Below are 26828 nucleotides of genomic sequence, written 5' to 3' on the forward strand. Positions count from 1 at the left end.
TTACATTTTATAAAAAACTCTGCTCTTTTTTTTCATCTGTAAACTTCATGGAAAACAAACCTGCTATGGAACTTCAAAGTATCATATGTAACTTGCAGCTTGTTGATAACCCCCTAAGTTAAGAATCATTAAAATGTCTATGTGACCCCCTTTTTTATTTTTATTTTAATGTCTTTTATTTAAGTTTTTTTTCTTCCTCTGTATTATTGTTAAATTTTTATTTTATTTTATCTTGCATCTGTTGTTTGTACATGTCATGTACTTTTTTCTACTTTTCTATACTTTGCATAATTGTATACAATTGTCACAAACTGTTAACCTCAATTGTTGTTTTTTTTCAATTGAAAAAAATAAGAATTACGTTTTTCTTTCTTTGCCATTATTAATTTTGGGACTGTGCACGTTGATATGCATTCAAATGCATCACTTATAGCTGCAAATGTGGTTAATTGATGCATAATTGCCAGTTTACTTCTGTTGTTTCTGACGCAATCACAAGCATAAAACAGCATTCAAATTATAGTACGGCACAAGTCCGCAATGAGCATGTCTCATTCCTAAAGATATATTGTTTAAGGCCAGTTTAAGAGCTGCTGCCGTCATGAATGATCTGTTTTGCTTAATATAATAAGAATAATAGGCCTATGCTTTATTGATATTATTTGTTTGTTTGTTTTTTGCGTTTTCTGAATGTGAAAGGTAAATCCAGTGCACCCCAAAGACACGTAACCTCTTATACAAGGTCATGTTCAATCTCTTTTTTGTTTTGTTAAAACAACTCTGAATTGATCCAGTTTTATAGATTTTATTTGTTTGTGTATTTGTTTGTTTGTTTTTTGTCTTTCTGTGGCAGGTGTAGAAATTCCTCCATGATCTGATGTATTTTGCAAGTCGTTTGAGTACATATAAGAGGGCCCAAAAAGGACCCTTGTGGAACGCCTGTGAGGCCAATCTAAACTGTGATCATTGTGAACAATATTTGCTATGCCCCTGTTTTGTGCATGCCGGTCCATCTGAGCCATCAACGCTCTGGCCTTTGCCATGTCTGCACTATTTCCACGATATGAAATTATTTTTTTGGAAATCTCATTAAAGTCCTACTCTGATCATCTTATAATCTAATTTTCAAAGCATTCCCAGTGGTCTTTTAATGATGATAATGCCGTTATTGGCAAAATCAAACAAACTGTGGTTTTGCAGGACATAGTATCTGCAGAGTTTCTCTCACTCCAACCTAGCGTTCCCGGTTCAGATTCCAGCTCAGACGAGGAAAAAAAAGACAATCGTGGATCTGTTTGTCTGCAAGTGGATGCATCAGAATAGAGCGGAGCAGGCAGACTGGATTTTACGCAACAACTGCAAGCTTTTTCACATGTAATCTTTTTTCATCTACTCCTGATTCACAACAACTTGAATGAAGAAATAATCTTCTTTATATCTGTGCACCATCATGAGAAAAAATGCAGCAAGAACATGTTAAAAACACCAAAAATGTGATTTCATTGTAGGTCTTTAATAATAACAATAATAATAATAAATCTGTCTGAATTTTGATCCTTCACTCTGCTGTTTTCATTGGCGACCCCTCCAAAGTCTTCTGTCCACCTCCCACCCCCCCCATATAAAAAACGTTCTAGCTCCACCACGGAGCTGGAACGCTCCACCAAGCTCCACCACGGCAACATGGTTGTTGCTTTGTAGACCAATGACTGTATGGGATTCTGAGGTGAGTTGAAATGCTTGTTGAGCAACACAGTCGTCCACTTTTTTAGCAACCCGGAACAAAACTGTAAAAAACTAATGGAGAGGTTGTTTGTATATTTATTTCTAGTTTTCCTCAGAGATTGTTATTAAATTCCCTCCTGTTGGAGAAAGTGCCTCTTTTACATTTTACAGAACAAATATCTAAGATGTGTTACAGGCATTTCTGTATGTATATTTTAGAAAATATCCATACATTTGGCTTTGGAGGATTCTAAGACTTAAAGCAGGAACTGTGCATGTACAGACTTTGATAGAGAAAACTCTATAGAGTTGGTCAACAAGATGCAAAAACATGGGAGGTGGATCTTCTGTGTCTTTAAAAGACCATATGGGAAGAAAGCAAGGCTCATAGATTCAAGCTGTTTCATGATGGAACGGAGAAGGAGTTTGAGAAGAATGTTCTAGAGCTGAAGAAACTGTTGGGTAGGATGAGTCTGAAGCTGGAAGTTTAAGGTGTGATGATCATCATTGTCTTTATTTATTTATAAAGTGCTTTAAGTAAGGGTTAATGGCTGACAAAGTATGCATTATCACTTTTTAACGCACGCCGTGGAAGCCACGCGTCAGACGGTTGTGTTGGTATAACACAATTTAAAATTGAAACACAGCCCTGTACATTAACGCTAAAGAGTTTTAAAAATGGACGGTGAGGAAGCTTGCCTGATACTTAGTGCAAAGCGTTCCAAAGCTTCAGAGCGCAGATGGAAGAGGCTCGTTCACCCCTGCTATTCCTTTTAGACCTCGGAACCTCAAGGAGAAGCTGATCAGCTGACCAGAGACACCGGGCTGGACTGTAGGGAGAGAAAAGGTCGGGCGGGGCGAGACCATTCAAAGATTTAAAAACAAATAAAAGAATCTTCAAGTGAACTCTAAAATGAAGGGGCAGCCAGTCGGGGACAATGTGGTTCCTCTTTCACGCTCCAATCAGGACCCGAGCAGCAGCGTTCAGGACCAGCGGTAGATCTAAGAGGGACAACCGGCTGACCCCGAAATAAAGCGAGTTATCCAGCCGGGTTGTGATGAAGGCATGGACCACTGTCTCAAAGTACCGCTGGGATGTGATGATGAATGTTGACAGTAGTTATGCCTTCCAGGTAGGATGGGAGCTGGAGGGAGTTGGATGAGAATGGTAAAGGAAAAAGAGGTGCAGAAGGAAAAAGTAATGGAGAAGGACAGGGATGCAGCCACTGGCAGAGGTTTGCTCCGGCTAGCATCAAACCTTTTTTGGATCATTTCTGACAAACAGGGTATATTAAATCCTGTGCAAGTGAAAGAAAACTCAACTGTTGGTGATAAAATAAAAATTTTAACGCCTATTTATAAAAAAAGAGGCTAAGGTTACAACAATTTACCTACATTTAAAGTAGTACTTTATGTCACAGTACTCTGTAAGTCCTCTGAAATCTGAAACTCCTCTTTGATGCTTCATTCATTCATTCATTCATTCATTCATTCATTCATTCATTCATTCATTCATCTTCTAAACCCGTTTTGTCCTTTTCGGGGTCATGAGGCTGCTGGAGCCTATACCGGCCACTCGTGGGTGAAGGCAGGGGACATCCTGAACAGGTCGCCAGTCTGTTGCAGTTGATGTTTCGTGTTTGGTGAAACTAGAATCAAATAAAACAAAACAAAAATCAAGTTTTGCATAAAAAAAACATTATTTTTCAAAGGAGTTCAGGGAAAGTCTAAAACAATCCCCATCAGTGACAGTTGCCGCTGTTTTTCCTCAAGAGTCCATGGAAGAAAACAGATTCTCAAATTTCCTCGTCAGAGCGTAGTTGATGAGCGCACAGGGAACAGCCCTGACGAAGCTGGCTCCCATGCCGCCATAATAACCTTTCAGTCCATGCTGTTCATATATCTCTAGAAGTCCAGGTAACACGCGTGAGGCTGAGCGGGAATCTGCCCTGAAAGCTGGAAATCAAACCAGTAATGAGTAAAACACGATCATGGTCAGTATTTGAAGCTGCCTCAGACAGACGGAGGTGTTACCCTGAGCTTGCTGCTGAGTTCGGATCACCGCCAGAGGATAGCTGCTCACCTGCCCACAAGCAAAGGCCACAAAGCTGAAGAAGAACAGCTTGGAGTCGCTGTTGTACGCCACATCGTTTTTAGCCCAGTTCATGATCGACTGCAAAAGAAACAAAGATGAAATCAGTGTCTTTCAAAATAAAAGGACATCTGCTCCCTCCCTGGTGTCTTTGTCACACCTGATGCACGGCACACTCCACACCTGCATAGGGGATCATGCAGAGGATGCTAGGCTTAAAACCCCTGTAGAAGGACGACAGGGACTCTTGTTTGTAGATTTCTTGGGCACACGCCACGACACCATGGTATGTGCCGGCCTGCTGCAGATTCAGCCTCACCTTCAGCACCTACCGCAGAGGTAAAATGAGACAAGAAGTCAGTCATTGTAATAAACACAATCATGTTAAGATACCTCACACTTCAGGTGTTTGTTCACTAAAGCATTTTGGAAAAGTTGTGCAACACTGATAAATCTGTTATAGGACAATGGTGAGACAAGCTGCTGTTTTTAACTGTTGTCAAAAGTACATTTTTCCTTCAAATATAACGCTGGACTTCTTTCTAAGGAAGTTTATGATAAAAGGCAGAGTTACTATGAGGTGCTTGTGATCTCTGATACCTCTAAAGGATAGAAGACAGCGTGAGCCACAGCTCCAGAGATGCAGCCCAAGCCAAAGCGCTGCTGCACCGACAGCGTTTCCTGCGTCGAGGTTTTGGTGTGAACCTTCATCTGGACAGAACATTTCCCAGCATGCCGATCTGCTGCTTGACACAATCCAGAGCTGATGAATTCTATGTATTGGAGGGACTGACGGAGGGCCTCACCTGTGCATAGATGAGACACTGCAGCGTGGACTGTGGCGTTCCTTTCAGAACGTTGACGGCATTGCCTTGCCACATTGACCGCAGACCACAGGCTCTCATCTCACTGAAGCCTCGGGTCAAGGCCTTGGACCCGTGCACCTGTGAAACAGGCGCAGCGCAGTGTGTGACAGATTCATAAACTAAAATAAATCCTCCAGACAAAACCCCAAACTTCCCAAAAAACAGAAGATGCAAAAAAATAAGGACTAAAATTTTAAGCAGCACTTAGATCTGGAAGAATCCAAAGTCTTTTTCTAGGAAAAAAGGATTGTTATACCCCTGAACTTCACACCAGCAAGTCCAGCAGACTTAGAGGGATCCATCATTCCACCCATTTCCTATACCTGCTAATTTTCATTCAGAATGTTGGGTTGCTGGAGTCTACCTGGCAACTGTTGGGCAAAGGCAGGCTTCACCCTGGACAGTTTTCCAACCCATCACAAGGGTCCTGAGTTGAAAGCTTTCATCTGGTTTGTCTGCTTTTTCCCCACACTGAAGGCAGACCAAATCATCTGGAAGCGTTCCACGGTTTCAACAGCTGACTGACAAAAGTGACTAAAAATCTACTGCTAAATCCTGTGATTTTAACTTCTAGTGCAGTTTCCTTACCTCCTCACCCACACAACCTGACAAACAACCCATGATTCACACTTCTTTGGATTAATGGTTTGGCTTGAGGGCTGCACGGTGGTGTGGTGGTTGATGCTCTCTCTCCTCACAGTGAGAAGGACCTGCATGGTTCAAATCCCATCTGGGTCCTCTCAGTACAGGTGTGGAGCTCTGGTTTCCTCCAACAGTGCAAAATCATGCTTCATGGTCTCCGATTGTCCCTTCATGTCTGTGTGTCACCCTGTATGCGACTGACGACGTGTTCAGGGTGAACCCTGCCTGTGCCTGATGGTGGCCAAGTTGGTTCCAGAAACCCTGTGACCCTGAAAGGGATTTAATGGGTTTTGAAGATTAGAATAATGGTTAAGGTTGAGATATGCATTTGTTTTACCCACGAAATTTGCTCTTTAAGCGAAAGATGAAGTCTGAACTCAGCCAGTAGATTTCTTTAACCCCTGTGCCATCTTGTGGGGTCCAGATGACCCCACCCTTCTATTGACGTGTTCTCCCTACCATGACAAAGGTGGATAAAGGTGGAAAGATTTCATGTAATCCATGGACACCAGTGAGGATCACAAATCATTGAAGAAAAAAGGTTCAGAGCACTGTCTTGTGGGGTCTAGATGACCCCACTCCCAACGTTAACGTTAACAATAGCACAAGGGCTAAGGCCTATAAGGCCTATACAATAAAAAATGAACCTTTTGAGCTTTTAAGTGTGTTATAATGTTCATTTCTCACAACAACAACCTCAAAGCGGTATTTTGATCCATTCACGGAGTCTCCGAACATTCCTTTAAAAACCTGCGCTCTGAGCACCAGCCCCTCATAGTGTGACATCACAAAGTGAGGAACCGCCCCTTCCAGGAAGAGTCTGCGCTGCCAACCCCGCCCCCAGGCTAACACACACACCCACTTTATCTGTGGACGCACTGCTGAGGACAGTTCTAGGTTGACATCATGAACTGGGCAACATCTGCAAGGAGTGAAAAGCGGAGCCTCAGAGATCGAGGCGACTCACTTCTGGGTAGGAAAAATAACTCATATTAGATTTAAAAATGGTTCTTTGGTGTGTCAAAGGTAATATATGATCATGTACAGTACAGACCAAAAGTTTGGACACACCTTCTCATTCAAAAGTTTTCTTTATTTTCATGACTATGAAAATTGTAGATTCACACTGAAGGCATCAAAACTATGAATTAACACATGTGGAATTATATACATAAAAAGTGTGTGAAACAACTGAAAATATGTCATATTGTAGGTTCTTCAAAGTAGCCACCTTTTGATATGATTACTGCTTTGCAGACTCATTGTCACAGTCTTCAGTTCTGTTTCATTTTACCTGTTGTGTCTTGTGTGCAGATTGGCTGTGGGTTCTCCTGGAGGGCCCCGCCTCCTCTCCTGTGGCTCTCCATGATTGGTGCACAGCTGTCTGCAGTTTAGGCTAATTTGTTTGTACTCTATGAGTGTGTCTGTTTCTGCTTTCTGCGTCGGAGTGTTTCTTTGTTTGGTCTGTTATCATGCTGGTTCCAAGTCCTGTTATGTTTGTGGAGTTTTTCCCCACCTAGTGTGGTGTTTTTTTTGTTTGTTTTTTTTTATTAAAAGATCTCTGGCTCTTCCCTCGACTTTGGAGTCTGGTCCTGCATTTGGGTCATCCTGATATGCCGTAACACTCTTGGCATTCTCTTGATAAGCTTTTAGAGGTAGTCACCTGAAATGTTTTTCACTTCACAGGTGTGCCTTGTCAGGTTTAATAAGTGTGATGTCTTGCCTTATAAATGGGGTTGGGACCATCAGTTGTGTTGTGCAGAAATCAGGTGGATACACAGCTGATAGTCCTACTGAATAGACTGTTAGAATTTGTATTATGGCATGAAGAAAGCAGCAAAGTACAGAAAAACGAGTGGCCATGATTACTTTAAGAAATGAAGGTCAGTCAGTCTGAAAAATTGTGTCCCAAGTGCAGTGACAAAAACCATCAAGCGCTACAAAGAAACTGGCTCACATGCGGACCGCCCCAGGAGAGGAAGACCAAGAGTCTCCTCTGCTGCGGTGGATCACACAGGAAAACTCTCTGAATGAGAAGGTGTGTCCAAACTTTTGGTCTTTACTGTTTATGAATATAGTTTATTCTAAAAGGCTTAAGAAAGATATAAGATACAGCTTTGATGTATGTGGGGATGTTGAAGATGAAATTATTCAATCAGTAAGGAGGAAGCTACTTTGAAATTCAATCAAGAGTCCATTTTTTAATGGCTATTGTGTGTTTTTGTCACTTTGAGTCCTGTATGGTGCAGTTGAAATCGTGAACTGTATTTAGGTTCTTTCTGTTTGCAAATTTAAATAACATTTAATTGGTTAGTTAGTTGGTTGTAGTTTTACTCAGGGGTGTGTGGTGCAACCTCCCCCCTGTTGCCATGGTCTTTATTTTAGAGGAGGAAAAACTTCAGTCTTTGTTTCTGGCTGCAGGAAAACCTGCATTAACTCTTGCGCAAGATCTCTGATCCGTGTCTGACCTGAAGCTGGGTTTTCAGGCGGTCTATGGGAGCCGTCACAGTCCGGGAGACGGCATCCGCCATTCCTGCTGCCATAACGAATGTCCTCCAAGCACCAAAGCCGGACACCTCCTCTGGAAACTCGATGGGAATCCCCCGGCTCTCCCCTACATCAAAAACCTACAAGAAGAGAAAGTTTGGCATCCACAGACGCACGTTTTTGCTTATTATATCCATCAATCTTACAAGACCGTGTTTCCATGACGACACCAGCTCCCCAATGGTGTCCACTGGGTTGAGGATGATGTGTTGCAGAAATTCATTCCAGTCCACTGTCAGGGAACTGTCCTTATCAATCCTGGTAACCACAAACAACAAAACACTAAAGCAGTGAAGAACCTTCATGTCTACTGGAAAATGTCTGTTATAAACGTTAATATTTCTGGGACGTCTTTTTTTTCAAAGCACTTTAGGCCAAATATAGAAAATAGCTAGAGCAAAACAGTTCACACAGATATGAATTAGTCTTCTTAATTAGTCAAACCAAATATATCTGATAAAGGCTTGAAAAACCCTGTAGATAGTGGACAAAAAATCTTACATTTGTATAATTTTTTTTGCATTGGGCTTTGAAATGACCACTCCTAACTCCTTAAACAAACATATGATGTCGTCCTGGTCAATCACCCCTGATCAGAAGAGAGATACACACAATTACATGCACACCCTGCTTCAGCTCTGACTTTTATTTCATGCAAGACACGATAACTGTATGAGTACAAGGGCCATTAAAGTGTTGGAGCTGCAGTTCTGTGTACAATAAACAGTTCATCTGTGGGTTTCCTTTCTCTTTGACCTTCAAAAGCACACATTTACTGTGAAATAGGTCAATGAAAATAAATCACCATGTTTACACGGCTATGACACATGGTCCGATTTTTTTTATTCAGATAAATGTTTTATTTGCAGAACATAAAAGGAAGCTCAGTGGAAAGGAGTAATAATTTGCGTAATTCTTTAAAAGTTTTGAACAGTTAACAACCAGAGTAAAATTGCAAAAAAAAAAGACTCACCACATTTGTTTTTGTCAAGGTCATGAAAGTAAATCTTCCATTTCCTTTCTCTGTCCATCATGTAACAAAGGAACTCTTCATAATCCAGCAGGCCATCTTTGTTTTTGTCATAAGAATCAACAAGACCCTTAAAGGAAACAAACTGACTAACATGTCATCTCTGGATTTTACCCCAAAGCTGCATCTTTCAAACCCTTTTTACCTGCATCTTTCCATTGGAGGAGAGGATCCCATGTTTTCTCATCTCATCCTGCAGTTCTGCTATGGAGATGAACCCATCATTGTTCTGGTCCAATTTGGCAAATAAATGATGAAACTGATCCATTGTGTATCAAGAAAACGATGAACTTCCTTCCACTCCTGCGTGAATGCTAAAGCACAGGCTGCTTCATTATGGGACTAAATATCAGCAAAAGTGTCCAGAGCAGTTGTGCTGCAGCCAAACACAGACGCTGACTCATCTGGAGCTCAGAGGAAATGCAGCACTTGTTCAGCCAACAACACTCCCGTTTTCCTGTGCTGCAGCAGGTGGCGCTGCAGCTGCAGCACAGACCTGCAGTCCTCTTCAGGGGTCACTGGCAAGACAAGGGAACTTTATTAGCACAACAAATTTCATGTATAAAGACAATTCAAAGGGATTTACGTAAGACGTCAAAAGAAACTATCAAGAGCTATTATGAGTGATCAATGAAATAAGATTTAAAGAAAGTTAGAAAGAACTGAATTTAAATGAAGCATAGATAAATAATGTGGATGTAAACTTTTGAATACAAACTTTTTAAATGCAGCACAGAACAGATGGGTTATTTACCTGGATTTAAATCAACTTTTTTAGCTGATCTAAGGCTTTCTGGAAGTCTGTTCCAGACCTGTGGAGCATAGAAGCAGAATACAGCTTCCCCATGCTTGGTTTGGACTCTAACTGACAAAGGACCAGATCCAGATGACCGGTGAGGTCTGGCTGGTTCATACTGGGTCAGGAGGTCAATCATGTTTTTTTTGGTGCTAAACTATTCAAAGCTTTATAAACCATCAACAGAACTTTAGAGTATATTGTTTGGCAGAGAGAGGTCAGTGCAAAAACCTCAGATGGTCCTTGTGAGAATTTGAGCAGCAGAGTTCTGAAAAAGTTGCAGTTTCCTGACTGATTTTTTTGGTCATCCTGTAAAAAACACTGTTACAGGCAGTAGTCAATTCAAGTAAAGATGGAGACATGAACATAAGATGATAGACGGCAGATTTAGTCAAAATGTAGGTCTGTGTTCATCACTACACCTATTGATACTACATTTTGTAACAGAGATGATCACAGTTCACTTAATACATGTGGGAATGTCATAATTTATCTTTGTTAACAATGTACAATCCTTCAAAAAAGTCCAAAAGGTTCATTCATTTTTAGACAAAGGGAACAGGATGTGCAAGAAACAAATAAAACAAATAAAACAAATAAATCAAACATTATTAAATACAGATGAGCAAAAAATAATGGATGAGGAAGCAACTAAAGGATCAACAGTTTGGATTGTCAGCAGAATGTAGTTAGAATGCAGTAAACAGGCGTTATACTTTTACATGATCTATTTTAAAATATCAACAATTGACCTTACAGTATGTGGACCAAGTCCCATAAAGTCCCATTAAGTCTCATCAAGTCCTATTGAAGACAGAAGACCTGGATGGAGTTTCGTAGTGTCTTTGTGATTTAAACTAAAGCTGTTATCACCCAAACAATGTGTCAGTCCATTCATTTGAAATGCTCCAGATATGTGGAAAATAAAAATAATTGTTTGTAAATTAAGAACCTGAATCGACAAAGGATTTATTTTATTCTATTGTGATCATGTGTAATTGACTAAAAACATATACATTCAGAACCCTAAATATTTGGACAGAGACATTCTTTCTCATTTTGTTTCTGTACATTACCACAATGAATTCTAAATAAAATGACTCAGATGCCATTGAAGTGCAGACTTTCAGCTTTTATTCCATGGGTTGAACAAAAAGATTGCATAAAAATTTTGAAAAACTAAAGCATTTTTTAAACACAATCCCTTCATTTCATGGGTTTGTAAGTAATCGGACAATAACTTCCATACTATTGCATGGGCAGGTGTGGGCAATTCCCTTTTTATGTCATTATGAGTGAAGCAGATAAAAGGCCTGGGAGTTGATTAGAGGACTCGTGCTGCATTTGGAAGCTTCTGCTGTGAACAGACAACATGCGGTCAAAGGAGCTCTCCATGCAGGTGAAAGGAGCCATCATTAAGCTGAGAAAACAAAAAAACATAAGAGAAATTGCTACAGTATGAGGATTGGCTAAATCAACAGTGTGGTACATCCTGAGAAAGAAAGAAAGCACTGGTGAACTCAGCAACGCAAAAAGACCTGGGGCCTCATTTATAAACGTTGCGTACGCACAAAAGAAGGCGTACGCCACTCTCTACGCAGTAGTTGATATTTATAAAAAGCAAACTTGACGGGAAAATGTGCGGTCCTTCACGCAAGCTCTGACCCAGGCGTACGCACAAAAACGGGTGAAATGAGAAACGGCGACACCGTCGTCAGATGGAAGAAACACGTGAAAGTGAAAAGAAGAAGACTTGCTGGCAAACGAGGACGAGTGACTTATGAGCCGGTTCAGACTTCCCCGAGTCTTCCTGTTGGACCTCTGCGGGCTTTTGGGCCCGGCGTTACAGAGGAGCACTCGGAGGAACCACATGTGTCACTCGGTGCATCTGGCGCTCCGGTGCCCCCCCCCCGGTGACAGACACAATCTGGCGATGCAGCACTAGACGCTTTTTATGCCTCGACTTTGATGTCCAACCATTTCTTTTTTATTTCGGCCACGGTCCGAGGTTGTGAGGCTACAGCATTACGGTGTCTGCCACTCACGTGCCTTTTTGGCATTAGTAATGCCCACACTGTGCCCTCCAAACAACACTTTTCTCCTCTTTTCCACCTCGCCAACGATAACTTCTACTTCACATTGAGTGAAGTTACGTTTTTTTGATTTCCTCTCTGTGTTTGGCATGGTTTCGCAATCAATGAATATTCATTTGTGGGCGTTTCACGGACTATTTATGGGCAACTATGGGCGTGTCATGAGGCCGCAAAAGCTGCACTGCATTTAGAACTGATTGTGATTTATAAAGGGAAAGATGCGTAGGATGTGCGTGTGCACGGTTTTATAAATCCGAATATTTCTGTGCGTACGCACATCCTATGTTTCATCCGTACGCCACTTCTGACGCAATGCCTACGCAAAGTTTTATAAATGAGGCCCCTGATGTGCATGAGTTCAAGACTTCAGGCTGTCATTGACAACAAAGGGTTTTCAACCAAATATTAGGAATGACTATTTGGTTTTCAGTTATTTCATTTGTCCAATTACTTACGAGCCCATTAAATGAAGGGATTATGTTTAAAAAATAATTTAGTTTTTCACATTTTTCTGCAATCTTTTTGTACAACCCATGGAATAAAAGCTGAAAGTCTGCGCTTCTATGGCATCTGAGTTGTTTTATTTAAAATTCACTGTGGTAATGTACAGAAACTAAATTAGAAAGAATGTGTCTCTGTCCAAATATTTATGGTCCTGACTGTGTCAACACTTTTTAACCATTCCTAAAATTTTAATTCTAACCAATTTTTTATACCAATTTAAAGCAATTCTTCAAATCCTAACTGCCATATTTGGGTTTTAACATTCTTCAAAGTTTGTACCACCGTAGTCACTAGTCACCAGTTTTACTTTACAGGAAGCTCCAGTGAGAACTGTGAGGAAATGATACATAAATATTGATGTGGCTGCAAATTTGATCAATATTTGACATCAAGCTCCGGCTCAGATTTTACCTGCATCCTGGGATTCAGTGGATGAACATTTTAACAAAAAATTAAAGTCAGCCATTGATCCTGTAGCTCCACTTATAACAAAAACTAAAGCTACAGCACCCTGGAGGAAGGAAACAATCAGACCATGAAACGTGAATGCAGGAGGGCAGAGAGGAGGTGGAGGAAAACTAAATTAACTGAACATGAAGAAATGTTTAAAGAACAACAAACAATTTACAGTCATGCAATAAAAAAGCTAGAATCTCCCCCTCCTCCGACTTGATTGTACACAATGAAAATGACCCTAAAGTTCTTTTTGAAACAACAGATATTCTTACAAAAAGAGACTCTCAAAGGTCCTCCACAGCAGCATCGGATGCTACATGTGATAGTTTGCAGACCACTTCAGGAGTAAAATAAATGCTATAAGATCCAGTCTCTTAACTCAAAAAGGTGTTGCTTTGAATGAATCTCTGGCATTTTATTTACCAGAGGAAACACTAGAGAGTTTTGTTCTGGTTGATGCCGTGGTACTTGGTCAAGTGTTCTCCCAGTTAAAGCCAACCACCTGCCTTTTAGACCCAATCCCCACATCACTGTTAAAAACACTTGACGACTTCTTTGAGTTTGAGCTTTTAAACATTGTAAATTACTCTCTTCAGACAGGTGTCTTCCCTGCTGCCTTTAAAACGGCAGTGGTGAGGCCTCTTCTGAAGAAGAGTAATTTAGATCCAAGCAACTATCACAGTTATCGTCCAGTATCCAACTTACCGTTTTGAAGTAAAATGATTGAAAAACACAGTTCCAATCCAGTTTAATGAGTTTTTAAATAGAAATAACATCTTTGAAATGTATCAATGTGGTTTTAGGAGAAGCCACAGCACAGAGACAGCCCTTAATAAAAAAGTATTAGATGTAACCTGGACTGTCAGACACTCTCAGTCCTGGTACTACTGGATCTGACTGCTGCATTTGACACAGTAGATCACAGTATTTTACTCAACAGGCTGAGAGGTTTGAGCATCTCTGGTACCGCACTAAAGTGGTTTTACTCCCATCTCACAGATCGCAGATTATGGATACATCCTCTTCAAAGGTCTTTGAAATCAACTGTGGAGTCCCCCAAGGTTCATTGTTTCTTGATGATGAAGAGTCCGTCAACATTCTTTTAAATTGCATTTTAGAAATGCAGTCATGAATGGCAGAAATCTTCTTACAGTTTAACCAGGACAAAACAGAGGTGTCAGTCATCAGTTCTGAGGGAGACTGTTTAATCTAAACTAAAAAATGACAAAAATTCTTCTTTTTTTTCTTTTTTTTTAACTTATGTCCAACAGCTCAGCAAACAGATTAGAGCTGAAGGCCTTTTGTGTTGGACAGGTTTTACTATCACAAAAAGAGGTTATATAACTTCAAAAAACCAGAGTGTAAATTTGTATAAACCCCTTTTTGTTACTTTTTTATTTCTTTGTTACGTTTAGTGTGTGTGGGGAGGGAGAGAGGAAGAGTGTGAGGGGGGTGGAAGAGAATAAAAGGAGGAGAGGTGGAGAATGTGGGGGATACAATCGCTGATTTGAATAAGTCACTATTTTAAGCTGTGTAACAATTATACCAGATCTGCTGGAAAGGCAAATATAACATCAAAGGTGAAATTCTGACACGAAGATGAGCGGAAGGTGTCTGTCCATCAATACATTGTGGGTTAGGAGGAGGGATAAAGCCAACGGGGAGCAGTGTGGTGACATGACAAAAATGACAAAACTTCTCAGTGTGTGAGAAACCTGGGAGTTATTTTCGACTCTGAGATCAATTTTATACCACAAATTGAAAATACAACAAAGACAGGATTTTATCATCTTAAAAATGTTGCCAGAGTCCGCCCATTTCTCTCTCTTGCCAGCACAGAGGTTCTAATGCATGCTTTTATTTCAAGCAAATTAGTTTATTGCAATGCCCTCCTCTCATGTCAAACTCAGCCGCATGCGTGTTGACGAGGATCAGGGGGCAGGAACACATTACACCGATTTTAAAATCGCTGCATTGCTCGTTGTGCGATTCCGGATCAATTATAAAGTTCTCTTATTGGTTTATAAATGTTTTTATGGTCCTGCTTTTCAAAACTGCATTTTTCTTTCAACATTTCAAAACGAGTAACCTTGCCATCTTTAATCAAACCTCCAAATTAGTAACCCTTTGGCAGAACAATATTTAGAATGAAAATCCAATTTAGTTGGAGCAAAATTAGAATCGTGGGCATACCGTTTGAATAATGAGCGTTCTGGTTTTAATTCTTTAACTACGTTTTTCCATAAAGAGAGTGTACACTTAAACCATGGATTACAGACATTGTCAATTTGTTTTTGGGTATTTGAGTCCACCAGGACTGTTTGTATGGGAATAGTGAGTATATTCTCCAACATGTCTTTCCATTTAGCTTTATAGTTCACATCACACCAGTTAATCACCGTCTTCATTTGAGCTGCCCGAAAATAATCCTTTAGAGAAGGCAGGCTCCATCCTCCTTCATTTTTATGTAATTGAAGCGTTTTAAGGCGAATCTGGGTCTTTTACCTCCCCATATGAATCATAAAATGATTTTGTCCCATTTATTAAATTGGTTTTGAGGGATATGTATTGGTAGCGTCTGGAAAAGGTAAAGTAGTCTCGGTAGAATATTCATTTTGATGGATTCAATTCGGGAAAATAAAGTGAAAAAGGGGATCAAGTTCCAACGTTTTACATCCTCAACTATCTTTTTTTGTAATGGGATGTGATTTTCCTCATATAATTTGGTCAGGTTTTTGGGTATGTTTACACCTAAATATTTTATTGATTTTGTCAGCCATATCATCGGTTATTGCATCGCCAAAACTGCTGGTGGGCAGCAGTTGTAAGCAAGTATTTGAGTTTTATCCATATTCATTTTATACCCAGATAGGTTTCCACATTTTCTGCACAGATTCATCAGTTCAGGTAAAGATTTTGTAGGTTTTTATATATTAAAATACAAATATATTAAAATACAATCTGAGTAACACGCAAGTTTGTGTTCCTGTCCTTGAATATTTACTCCTTTGATGTCTTTGCTTTGTCTATTTGATTGTGCCAGCGGCTCTAAATATGAGGCAAATAAAAGTGGAGACCAGGCACAACCTTGTTTATTTCCTCTCTGGATTGTAAAGCTGTTTGAGAGATAACCATTAACTTTAACTCTTGCTGTGGGATTGGCATACAGAGCCTTCACTGTTTCAACAACTGTGTTATGCAATCCAAATTTAGTCAATGCTTTATACAGAAAATCCCAATTTACTGAGTCAAATGCCTTTTCCGCGTCTATAGCTTTATTTTTAGATGTTTTATCTGCTCTATTATATTATAATATCTTGTGTCTGCCTGTTTCTTATGAATCCAGTCTGGTCGTTACATATCGGACTGGGTAAAGATTCCTCCATTCACCTGGCCATAATTGAGCTAAACAGCCTGTAATCTATATTAAGGACAGAGATCGGTCTATATGAGCCACACTCAGATGGCAGAAATAATGGTTTCATTCCAACTTGGTAGTATTTGTGATTTCTTTAACACCCAGTTAAATGCAAGAAGCATTAAAGGGGCCAACTCATCTTTAAACTCCTTATACCACTCTGCCGTAAAGCCATCAGAATCCGGTGACATTGGTTTTCAAACAACTTATGGCTTTCCTGAGTTCCATTCATGTGACCTCTGCTGTCATTTTCTTATTTTGTTGATCGTTCAGAGTTGGTAGGTTTATGGAATTAAGAAAATCAATCTCGTCCTCAGTCCTACCAGGTACTTTGGAGTACAATTGTTTGTAAAATGCTTCAAATGCTCCATGCATCTCACTTTACTTGGTTATAATGTTTCAAGTTTCTGGATGTTTGATTTTGCTAACAGTGCTGTCAGCAATTTTCTTTTTCAGTTTCCATGCTAAAATTTTCATTGATTTGGATCCACCTTCGTAGTAGTTCTGTTTCAAATACATTCTTTTTTTCTTTATGTCTTGCGTACTAAGATTAGTTATTTCATTTCTAACTTCTTTTAATTGTTTCAGCGTGCTTGTTAAAGGGTTTTTTTATGTTCACTTTCTAATTGTGTCAACTTCTTTTGTAATTCTTCAGCCTTTCTATTACGTGTTTTCTTCCTATGGGAGGCGATTGATATAATTTTCCCTCTTCTGACAGCTTTTAATGTGTCCCATAGTATTGAAAATGACACTTCTCCATTATCATTTGATTTAAGAAAATCTGTCATTTCTTTTATCATTATTTTTTAAATATTTATGTCTTTGAGCAAGGATGAATTTAATTTCCAAGTGGATAATTTTGGGCATGTGTTTAAATGAATAGTTAGATATAATGGTGCATGATCGCTTATGTCTATTCATCCCATTTCAAATCTTTGAATTCTATCTTTAACTTTCCCAAAAGTTAGGAAATAATCTGTTCTGGTATAAAGTTAGTGTGGGGCCGAGTAATGAGAGTAGTCTCTCCTTATAAGGAAAAGATCTCTCCATATGTCTATCAAACCAACCTTCTCTAAGATTGCAGACTTTTTAATATAAAGTATTTGGTTCTTGTAGTCACCCACTAGAACTATCCAAGTCAGGCCTTAGTCTGATGTTTAGGTCTGCACCACAAATCAATAGACATTGGGTTTCTGTTTCCAATTATGTTCATAATATTTTTAAAGAAACTCAAGTCGCTTCCTGGTGGTGCATATGCATTCACGAATGAGACTAGATTACCGTCTATCGTTCCCCGCACGAAAACAAACCTACCTTCTTTATCCTTAATCTCAAAAGACTTTTCAAAGTTTAAATTTTTTGAGATTAGGATTGCCACGCCTCGCCAGATTTGTATGAGGAGAAAAACATATTTGTAAAGCCCATTTTCTTTCATTTTTAATGTTCCCTATCATTTATGTGGGTTTCTTATAAATACACCACTTGTGCTTGCTCTTTCTTCATCTTAGTTTGCACTCTGCTACGCTTATTAGGATTTGTGAGTCCATTAACATTAAAATAAATAACTTTAATACCTTTCATCACTCTGGAAAAAAATGCACGTTTCAAAATATAGATAACTTATTGACTGTTCAACTCTCATAATGAACAAGAACAAAGAACAGTAGTAACAACGTGATTCCAAGGTTGGGGTCTTTCCTGTCAGACCCTGACAGATGTTGTGCAAGTCCAGGGGGAGACCTTTCCTCCGGGAGTAAGGGCCCCTGATCATGTTTTTAATACTCGTTTCTCCGTTGCCTCTCTTCTTGGATACATTCAACTGCTGGGGGAAAAGTACTCACAGACCTTAACAGGACAGTTTGTCCTTATTGATCCTCTGCAGAAGGGGGGGACGCCTCCCAAAGACACGAAGCTTCTTGCGGATGATTTCCTCTCGGTGCTCCTCTGTGCATCACACTGGTTTTATGCATATTTTTTGTGCAGTGTCTTGCTTTTTGTTTTTATAAATCAATTAGGTTTTTTATGTAAAGCACTTTGAGTAACACAAGTTGGAAAAGTGCTATCCAAAAAAAGTTAGATTTGATTTGATTTGATATATGCAAGCGTGGCTTTTCTGGTAAGTTATCTAAGGGTTGATTTGATTTTTATTCTTTTGCACAATTAAAAGGGACCGCCAAAAAAACTGTAGGCTTATGGCTTTCATCTATACATTTGCACAAAGATGATAAATAGCTTAGAAGAACAGATGTAAATAAAATACAGAAAATAATACACTGATAGTTTATCAGACGTTCATCACAAGGTTCATCACAACATAACAAGATACACGTGGATTACATTTTACAATGCACAGTTTAAATGTTTATAGGCATTTTTTATTAAATGTTAGATAGTAACATCTTGTTGGGGCACTTGGGGTTCTGGGATATTGGGGATTTTTTATTTTCTAACTTTATTATAAATGTCAGTTTCAGTTCAAAACTATTATTATACATTGTAAATCAATACAAACATATCAATAATATAAAATAAATCACAATAAAATAAACAACATAAGGAGCCAGGGGTAGGAACAAACAGACAAAATCACACAATGAGTATATAGAAGTAAGAATGAAAAAACATTGCAGAATTGGAATTTGAATATTTTCTAGCTTTTTTGTTGTTTGAAAAATGAAAAGTTTCAATATAGTTTGACCTCCACTAAAGTTAAGAAAACGTTGGAATTTTGTTAGAAAATTTGCATTAATGAAAGTAAAATTTAGCCAGGAAGATGAATGTATTTCTTAAAAATCGGATTGGCATATTCCTGTGATGGCGGAAGCCAAACAACACAAGCAGATTTGTAACAAAAGAAATCACAGAAAATTTGCCCAGAAGATTGAGTAAAGGGGGCAATGCTAAAATAGATGAGTAACTGTTTCAGGTGAAAGTTTACCAAAGGTATACATTTTGTCCATATGGGGTTGTGGGGGATGTGGGGTGTCCTGCCTTGGTTTTCTATTGTGATGTCAAGAAGATAAAGCAGGTCTTTTTTTGTTCACTTTTCACCTGTGCGGGGTGTAAAGGGCCCCTTTATAGAGGATGACGAGCTTCATCAGCATTTGCTTTCCAGAAAGAGCCGCTCAATTCCAGATCAACTTCCGTCTCTCAAATAGAGTCCACCGGAAATACACTGTCAAAATAAAAGTGATTTGATGGACGAAAGCGTCACAGTCGGGAGCGGTCCGAGCGGACACGTCCAATTCAACAAACTGTTATTAAAACTGTTTCTCTCTATGAATGAAAGAAAGTGACATTTCTGCAAACTAATGAATTAGAAGGTTTTATGTATAATGTATTGAAATGTTTTATTTTTTTATTTAAAAAAACGAATTAAACATATTGAAACAGTTTTAAAAAGTGAAAAAAAATATATATGAGTATAAATTTACATTTTCAACATTTTAGTACGCAGTTAAAGTCCGAGCTAACGGCTAACAGGAATCACCGGAAATGGGATGTCGTGGTTCACGTGCAGCTTGACTTTGGCGCTGTGGATGCAGGGAGGGCAGCCGTGTCTATTTAAAGAGGGTCGTCCAGTCGCGGATAAATAACAGAGGGTCCATGACGTTGACTCAAGCGCCCCCAAATGCCCCTCATCTCGCGCTCCGTCTCTGCCCTGCGCTGATTTAACGTCGACACTTTGGCTGTGAAGAGCATCGATCATCATCGAGCCGGGCCAGAAGCAACTGCTCTGCGGGGCGATTCCGATTTTTATTTGATATTTCTGTGTGATTTTTGTTTGTTTCCTTTTTTAAAAGATGGGTAAAGATTATTATAAGACGCTGGGGATCTCTAAAGGAGCCACGGACGAGGATATCAAGAAAGCTTACAGAAAACAAGCGCTGAAATGGCATCCGGACAAAAACAAGTCTGCAAACGCCGATGAGAAATTTAAGGAGGTCGCTGAAGCCTACGAAGTCCTGAGCGACCCTAAGAAAAGGGACATTTATGATCAGTATGGAGAGGAAGGTAACGTTCACGCCGTTTATCGCCCTTTCTCCCTCTGAGTTGCCAGATTGGCCCCCAAATCCCCCCTTCAGGTCATGGTGATGCATGTGGATGGCTGGGCCAAAAGCACAGTTGGCTTCAGTTCGAGTCCCTCAGTGTCAGGGGAAATCCAGAAAACAGCTGTTCGGCAGACCACTGTACCACAGCTCTCTGCAGTTATTGAGGGTTTGGCTTCATGCTTCTTATTTTTTTAAATATAAAAACGACCCACAGCTGAGTTCTGCACCCATTTTTGAAGCATGAAGTGCTTTATTCTTGTCCCTATTCTTTAACTATGACTTTTTTCATATTTTATCACTTTAATATTTTATTTTCACTTTTATTTTATTACGTCAAAGGGTGATGACAAACCGCTGATTATCTGTGAAAATCAGGTATGGATGCTGACACTGAAGAACTAATCTGCCTGAGTCAGAAGATGAGTCATGTCTTTAATGGGTCTGGAAATGTCTTTCCATCATTAATGAGTGACATTCCACCATTTTCACTAGAATCATATCAGCATCACACGATTTACACTCAAGTTACCTTTACAGGCCACATTTTTAGCCTCAATAGATGGTTTTGAAATGCACCATCTGCATCCCTTTAAGAAAGGAATGCTTTTCCACTATTGCCATGGTTACCACAGAAGTGTGGATGGAGGAAGAAGAGCAACCTACTGTGTGGTTTTGACACCATCACCTTTCAAAGATCCACAGAAATGCTTTTAGATGTGTGGGATTCAGGATGAAGGCAGGATTAAATGTAGCCAAATCTATAGTTTCTTTAAGTATTTTTTATTTTATAACCCTTGTGCTATCTTCTTGCGCTGAGCAAGCCAATACCTGTCTTTTGGGGTCCAGATGACTGAACCTTTTTTCTTCTTTTGTGATCTTCACTGGTGTCCATGGATTACATGAAATCCTTCCACCTTTATCCACCTTTGTCATAGTAGGGAGAACATGTCAATTAGGGTGGGGTCATCTGGACCCCACAGGATAGCATAAGGGTTACTGGGATTAACGATGTAAAGTTGGTTACAATCTAAAGACCGTGTCATACAGCCGCTACATACTTTTTCCTGATTTTCCTCGTATGAAATTTCGGTCTTTCGTGACACATTCAGGACATTCGTCATTCATAAGTGCTTCTTGCGTTCGTCGATGTGCATAGATGTCCGTCGGTTTCAGCTGACGGTCTTTGGGTGAATTTGGTTTTGAGCTATTCAAAATTTTCGGGCGGTTGAGATTTACACTGTTTGGCGTATACTTACATAGAATGGCGTATACTTATATAGTGCTTTCTACCTTCTTTCAAAGGCCCAAAGCGCTTAACAGTCACAGTCCCATTCACCCATGCTCACACACACATTCACACACTGGCACCAACCTCCCACCAGAGGCAAGGTGGGGTTCAGTGTCTTGCCCAAGGACACTTCGACTCATGGGCGTGCAAGGCGGGAATCGAACGCGGAATATTACAATTATGGGTCGACCGCCCTACCGCTGCACCACGGCCGCCCATTTACTGTTGTTTAATTATTACGCAAATCTTACGCAATTGTGCGTGATTTTTGCGAGATGCATATGCAAATTTGTGTCTTTCCACAACCGTTCCACGAATGTCTAACAGATTTTTCACGCATGAACCACCGATGTGTAACTTTCATATTGCGTGTATGGCGCACATTTCATGTTAAAAATATGTAATTGACACATGAATTTTGGGCCAGGTTTGGCTTTTACGTCGATTTTACGTGTTATTTGCGTGGTTCATTCGTACTCCCTCTTCGGTTTTAGGGTGATTCATTTTTGATACATCTGTGAAAATTTCACATAAAGACCACAACTTTCTCAATCTTTTCACGTATGACCAATTTTCATCCGTGCAATATGCGAGAAAAAACTGTGACACGGCCGCAAGAATTTTCTCAGATTTTGTTTTGTTTCAAAGGCCCTCACTTTATGATCAACCTGGCAGGAGAAAAAGGTGTTTAAGTGGGTGAAGAGGTCTAGTCTTCCCCTTATATATCTAAGACTGTATTCAGACTGGACATTTGGTTCGCTTAAAGTGAACCAGAGTTTGTTTCCCCCGAAAATCCAGAATAAATTTTCATTATGGTCATACCCAACCGGCCCCTGGTCCGGGAGCAGAAACCGCTCTCGGACCCATCTCTCAAGGTGGTCAAAACAGGAAAGTACAGTAGACGGCAGTCTGAATACAGACTAAGTGCAAACTTCAGGGCTCGATCTGGACCAATGGACTTTTTTCAGTCTGAACACACCGTCAAAGTCCAAGTCATTGTTGTTTTCCATTAAACTTACCGTAGGATAATTGATCATAGTTTAACCTCTGAGAAAAGACATATCTTTCAGCATATTTTACCATCAGAGGTATCATCGATCTACTGTTAACTTCATAAAGTGAAACCGTCTGAGAGATCCAAAGCTTTACTCCTCCTCACCAACTTTATTGGAGACTGCAGATCTTCTTTGGAGAAAAACTGTACTAGAAGTCCGGATCACATGACTAAGCTCTCAGATAAATGGTAAATGACAAGCAAACACAAGACACATTTTCAAATGTGAAAAAACTGTCAGAACAACAGTTTTTTTCCTGTAATTTTGTAATTTAACAGAGCTGCTCGTGGATTTGTTGCATTCAGTTCGTTGCATCCTCACATTTACAGCCTGTTGTTGCATTGTGACACATTATCTCCTCTGTGTCACGATACTGATGACTAACTTGTGTTGTCCATCAGGTCTGAAGGGTGGAAGTGCTCCGGCTGGCGATGGACAGGGCACCAACTTCACCTACACCTTCCATGGAGACCCTCATGCCACCTTTGCCACTTTTTTTGGTGGCTCCAACCCTTTCGAGATGTTCTTTGGGCGCAAAGCCAACGGACGAGACGACGAGGACATGGATGTGGATGGGAACGACCCCTTTGGCTCCTTCACCAGCTTCAACATGAACGGCTTCCCTCGGGACGGCCACGTGGGCCTTGGCGGGCAGCAGCGTCGGAAGCAAGACCCCCCCATCGTGCATGAACTGAGGGTCACCCTGGAAGAAGTCTTCCACGGCTGCACCAAGAGAATGAAAATCTCCCGCAAAAGGCTGAACCCAGACGGCAGGACCATGCGAACGGAGGATAAGATCCTCACCATTGAGATCAAGAGAGGCTGGAAGGAGGGGACAAAGATCACATTCCCACGGGAAGGCGACGAGTCGCCCAACACCATTCCCGCTGACATCGTCTTCGTCATCAAGGACAAACCTCACCCGCACTTCAGGCGAGAGGGCTCCAACATCGTGTATCCTGTTCGTGTGAGCTTAAGACAGGTGCGTTAGTTCTATTTCAGTCTGGTACATGGATTCGTCATATCGGCGAGTTTATGAGCAAGTTCACTTTGAGTGGAGAACAAAGCTCCAAGCTTTGGACGCCAAACAGCTGCGTTACAATCAATAAACCGGAGGAAGTCTACCTCAAACCCCGTACTGAATGAACATAGTGCTGATCTACACACAAACACTTATGCAACCGACATCATCCACATGGAGGAATGGGATCTTCACGACCCTTGCAAGGCGACGGTCGCCCACACGCAACATGTACTTTTCTGGTTCCTCCCACTCTCCTCGGCTCTCAGTGAGAAATTTCACAGCCTCGTCTCTGAATGTCTGATCGCCGCACGCTAACCACACAAGATCAGCCCATTCCCGCAGTGAAACACACCCAAAAAAACTATCCGTCACCATGACGGCAACGGTGAAACTGTAGACCGAGACGAGAGTTTCAGGTCGTTTCACTGTCAGAGGTTTTCCTTTGTTTTCCAAAAGTTTGAACCGGAATAAGAAACAGTTAAACTAAAAGATAAGGCAGTCTAGAGCAGACAAATGACCTGATGATGATTGTTGAGGTTAGTTTGAGCACAACAGTGCAAAGCGGTGTAGCCTCAAACTCTGACAGTCTCATCATCATCACACAGGTCAAGAGTGCAGCACTCACACTTGGACCTTTGTATCTAGACAAATGGAGGAGACAGATTCCATCAAGTTCTCGTGAGAAACAGCTCTCCACAAATAACATCTGATGATAAAGAAGCTTCAAGATGCTTGAGAAATGTCAGATCACAGCTTTGTCACAGTAACACTGCTGTAGCTCCAGATCAGTACAAGTAATTATACATTGCAAAAAAGTATAAAAGGAGACTATTAAATACATATCTGCTTTGTAATGGGTCTAAAGTGATTATGCTGTAGAAAAACTAAGTCATACCCTAACAGTTTCCTGCTAACGTCTAAAAACATGTCATCTATGAAGGCTTTCACCTTTCCATTGGACTGTGACACCTCAAACCCAACGCATGATTCGACTCCCCCATGATTATTTTAACCCACGCCCATCATCTAGAATGGAAGCCCCACTCCGATCATATTTTGATCTATTTTTAAAGCGTTCCCAGTGGTTTTTCAATGATGATTATGTGGTTTCTAGCCAAAATCTAAAAACCTGTATCATTTTCTAAGACATAGTTTCTGCAGAGTGGCAGGAGTTCATCTCTGATTGTGGGCAGGACTGCTGGGTGGAAGTAACCCTCCTCTTACATCCCATTATCCCTTTGTTTACACTCTCTCTCACTAGCTTACAGCCCCTCACACCCCCAAACTAACATTTGCGGTGCAACAAAAATGGCGAGCAATGTTGGAGCTATCGAGGCGTCCAGTTCAGATCCAGATTCCAGCTCAGACCAGGAAAACAATGATGCTCATGGATCTTTTGGACTGCAGGTGGATGATCAGAATGCAGCAGAGCAGGAAGACTTTGGTCCCCCCAATTTCTGTTGCTGTATCACAAACATAAGCTTTTTCAAACAGGGTTTTCCTCTGCTCCAGATTCGCAACAAATTCAACAAAGAAATACTCAGAAATGCAATTAATCTGAACTTTCTTTATATATGTCCTCCATCATCAGAAAATGCTACAATAGCATGAAAAAAAGCACAATTTTCATTGGTGTGTGGGTCTTTTAGGAGATGTGATGCAGACTTTAGAGAAAACTCACTCCATAAATAAACATACAGTTTCCTAAACACTTTACGTCACTGTAAAATAACACTTGGCCTTTAAAATATATTTTATATTTCAAGTGAAAAAGCTATTAGCAGATTTATTTTTTACATTTGATATACTGTAGTTTTTTAAATAAATCATTGTTTACACAGTTTCAGCTGATACAGAAGAACGTATAGTTTAGGGTCAAGACAATAGCTGAAGGTTTTATTCCGTGCATTTCAGTTCTCACCTGCAGACGACCACAGGCGTGTTTCTACTGTCTAACTGGGCGTCCTTTTGTTTACTTTGCAGTCCTTGTGTGGATGCTCGGTCACCGTGTCAACAATAGACGGGAAGACATGCAACATGAAAATCACGGATGTAATCAAGCCTGGCCTGAGAAAAACGGTGACGGGACAGGGTCTACCTTTGCCCAAAAACCCGGAGCAGAGGGGCGACCTGGTGGTGGAGTTTGACGTGAACTTTCCGGATGCGTTGCCTGGCAACGCCAAGGACGTCCTGAAGCGGCACTTGCCTGCTTAGTGCGAGGCAGCAGCATGACGGCGCTCAGACCCTGAGAGGAGACACAGCCGCTGGAGACCAGCTGTGACGGTACGCAGACGGACGCCCAACCGACGAATGTGCAATTTCTATTTTTGAGCTTTTCTAACTGTCACGCATGCTGCCAAACTGATACAAGTGCAATGAAAGACTGTCTGGACTGTTATGTACTGGGTTGGATGGAAGCTGGCTTTTGCCACAGTCACAGCAGATGACGTTTGGTTGCAAAAATATATTTGCCAAAAAAAATCTTACAGAACTCCTGGAAGAAATGTATTGCCAAATGAAACCTTGATTCTTATAGGTCTGACCTGATTCAGTGACCTGTGTGAAACTCTCTTTAGTGTTTTATTTTGATGGATTCTGAAGCTCTCTTAATATTTGTGTGCAAGATATCCAAGAGGTATATGGCTGTATGCAACAAGTGCATTGTAGGCAAAGACTTTCAAGGCCGTGTCACACAGCCACTGCGTACATTTTGCGCATTTTCTACGTGTGAAATTTGAGTCTTTCGTGATCCAGGCGTGATATCCATTCGTGTTTCTTGGGTTCGTCATTCATCGATGCACGCAGATGGTGTGGAATTATGCAGTTTACGCATATTTTACGTAGTTTAATTATTACGTGAAGCTTACACACTTACGCGTGGTTCGCAAATTTGTGTATTCCCACGACCGCTCCACGTATGTCTAACAGACTTTTCATGCATGTACAACTGACGTCTAACTTTCCTATCGCGTATACGGCGCACATTTCATGTTAAAATTATGTAATCGATGCACAAATCACTAATAAATTGCCATGTAAACAGCGCAATAATCTCACACGGTTCATGTTCTACGTTGATTTACGTGTTCTGGTCCAGATGACCCCACTCCCAATGTTAACGTTGGAGGTGGGGTCATCTAGACCCACTAGACAGTGCTCTGAACCTTTTTTCATCAATGATTTGTGATCTTCACTGGTGTCCATGGATTACATGAAGTCTTTTCACCTTTATCCACCTTT

General features: G+C 40.5%; 2 protein-coding genes across 3 annotated transcripts; one reads left to right on the plus strand and one right to left on the minus strand.

Annotated features, from left to right (window-relative positions):
* Positions 1-151: 151 nt before the first annotated feature.
* On the minus strand, positions 152-9370 carry LOC101172929 (calcium-binding mitochondrial carrier protein SCaMC-1-B). 2 transcript variants are annotated; one of them, XM_023965092.1, is made up of 11 exons: positions 9048-9370; positions 8846-8972; positions 8374-8461; positions 8019-8130; positions 7794-7952; positions 4624-4761; positions 4418-4528; positions 3978-4145; positions 3760-3898; positions 3604-3681; positions 152-3374 (listed from the first exon to the last, which is right to left on the minus strand). In XM_023965092.1, exons 1-11 carry the CDS (start codon positions 9168-9170, stop codon positions 3289-3291), a joined length of 1329 nt encoding a protein of 442 aa, XP_023820860.1. In that variant the 5' UTR covers positions 9171-9370; the 3' UTR covers positions 152-3288. The 2 variants fall into 2 exon arrangements, with proteins under 2 accessions (XP_023820860.1, XP_004078749.1); XM_004078701.4 differs by having other exon boundaries at positions 152-3681; positions 9048-9359.
* A 10299-nt stretch (positions 9371-19669) lies between these two features.
* On the plus strand, positions 19670-26069 carry dnajb4 (DnaJ heat shock protein family (Hsp40) member B4). Its single transcript, XM_004078605.4, has 3 exons — positions 19670-20183; positions 22966-23546; positions 25572-26069. The coding sequence occupies exons 1-3, from the start codon at positions 19973-19975 to the stop codon at positions 25800-25802; spliced, it is 1023 nt and encodes a 340-aa protein (XP_004078653.1). The 5' UTR covers positions 19670-19972; the 3' UTR covers positions 25803-26069.
* Positions 26070-26828: the final 759 nt, after the last annotated feature.

Source organism: Oryzias latipes, chromosome 17 (assembly GCF_002234675.1).
Source record: "Oryzias latipes chromosome 17, ASM223467v1".
NCBI classification, from domain to species: Eukaryota; Metazoa; Chordata; class Actinopteri; order Beloniformes; family Adrianichthyidae; genus Oryzias; species Oryzias latipes.

Coding starts and splice junctions, on each gene's coding strand:
- LOC101172929 (XM_004078701.4), bottom strand. CDS start 9,170: ATGGATCAGTTTCATCATTTATTTGCCAAATTGGACCAGAACAATGAT. Junction 8,131..8,373: donor GCAAAAAAAATTATACAAAT/GTAAGATTTTTT, acceptor TGTGGTTACCAG/GATTGATAAGGACAGTTCCC. Junction 4,146..4,417: donor CTGTCTTCTATCCTTTAGAG/GTATCAGAGATC, acceptor CCTCTGCGGTAG/GTGCTGAAGGTGAGGCTGAA.
- dnajb4 (XM_004078605.4), top strand. CDS start 19,973: ATGGGTAAAGATTATTATAAGACGCTGGGGATCTCTAAAGGAGCCACG. Junction 20,184..22,965: donor TGATCAGTATGGAGAGGAAG/GTAACGTTCACG, acceptor GTTGTCCATCAG/GTCTGAAGGGTGGAAGTGCT. Junction 23,547..25,571: donor TTCGTGTGAGCTTAAGACAG/GTGCGTTAGTTC, acceptor TTTACTTTGCAG/TCCTTGTGTGGATGCTCGGT.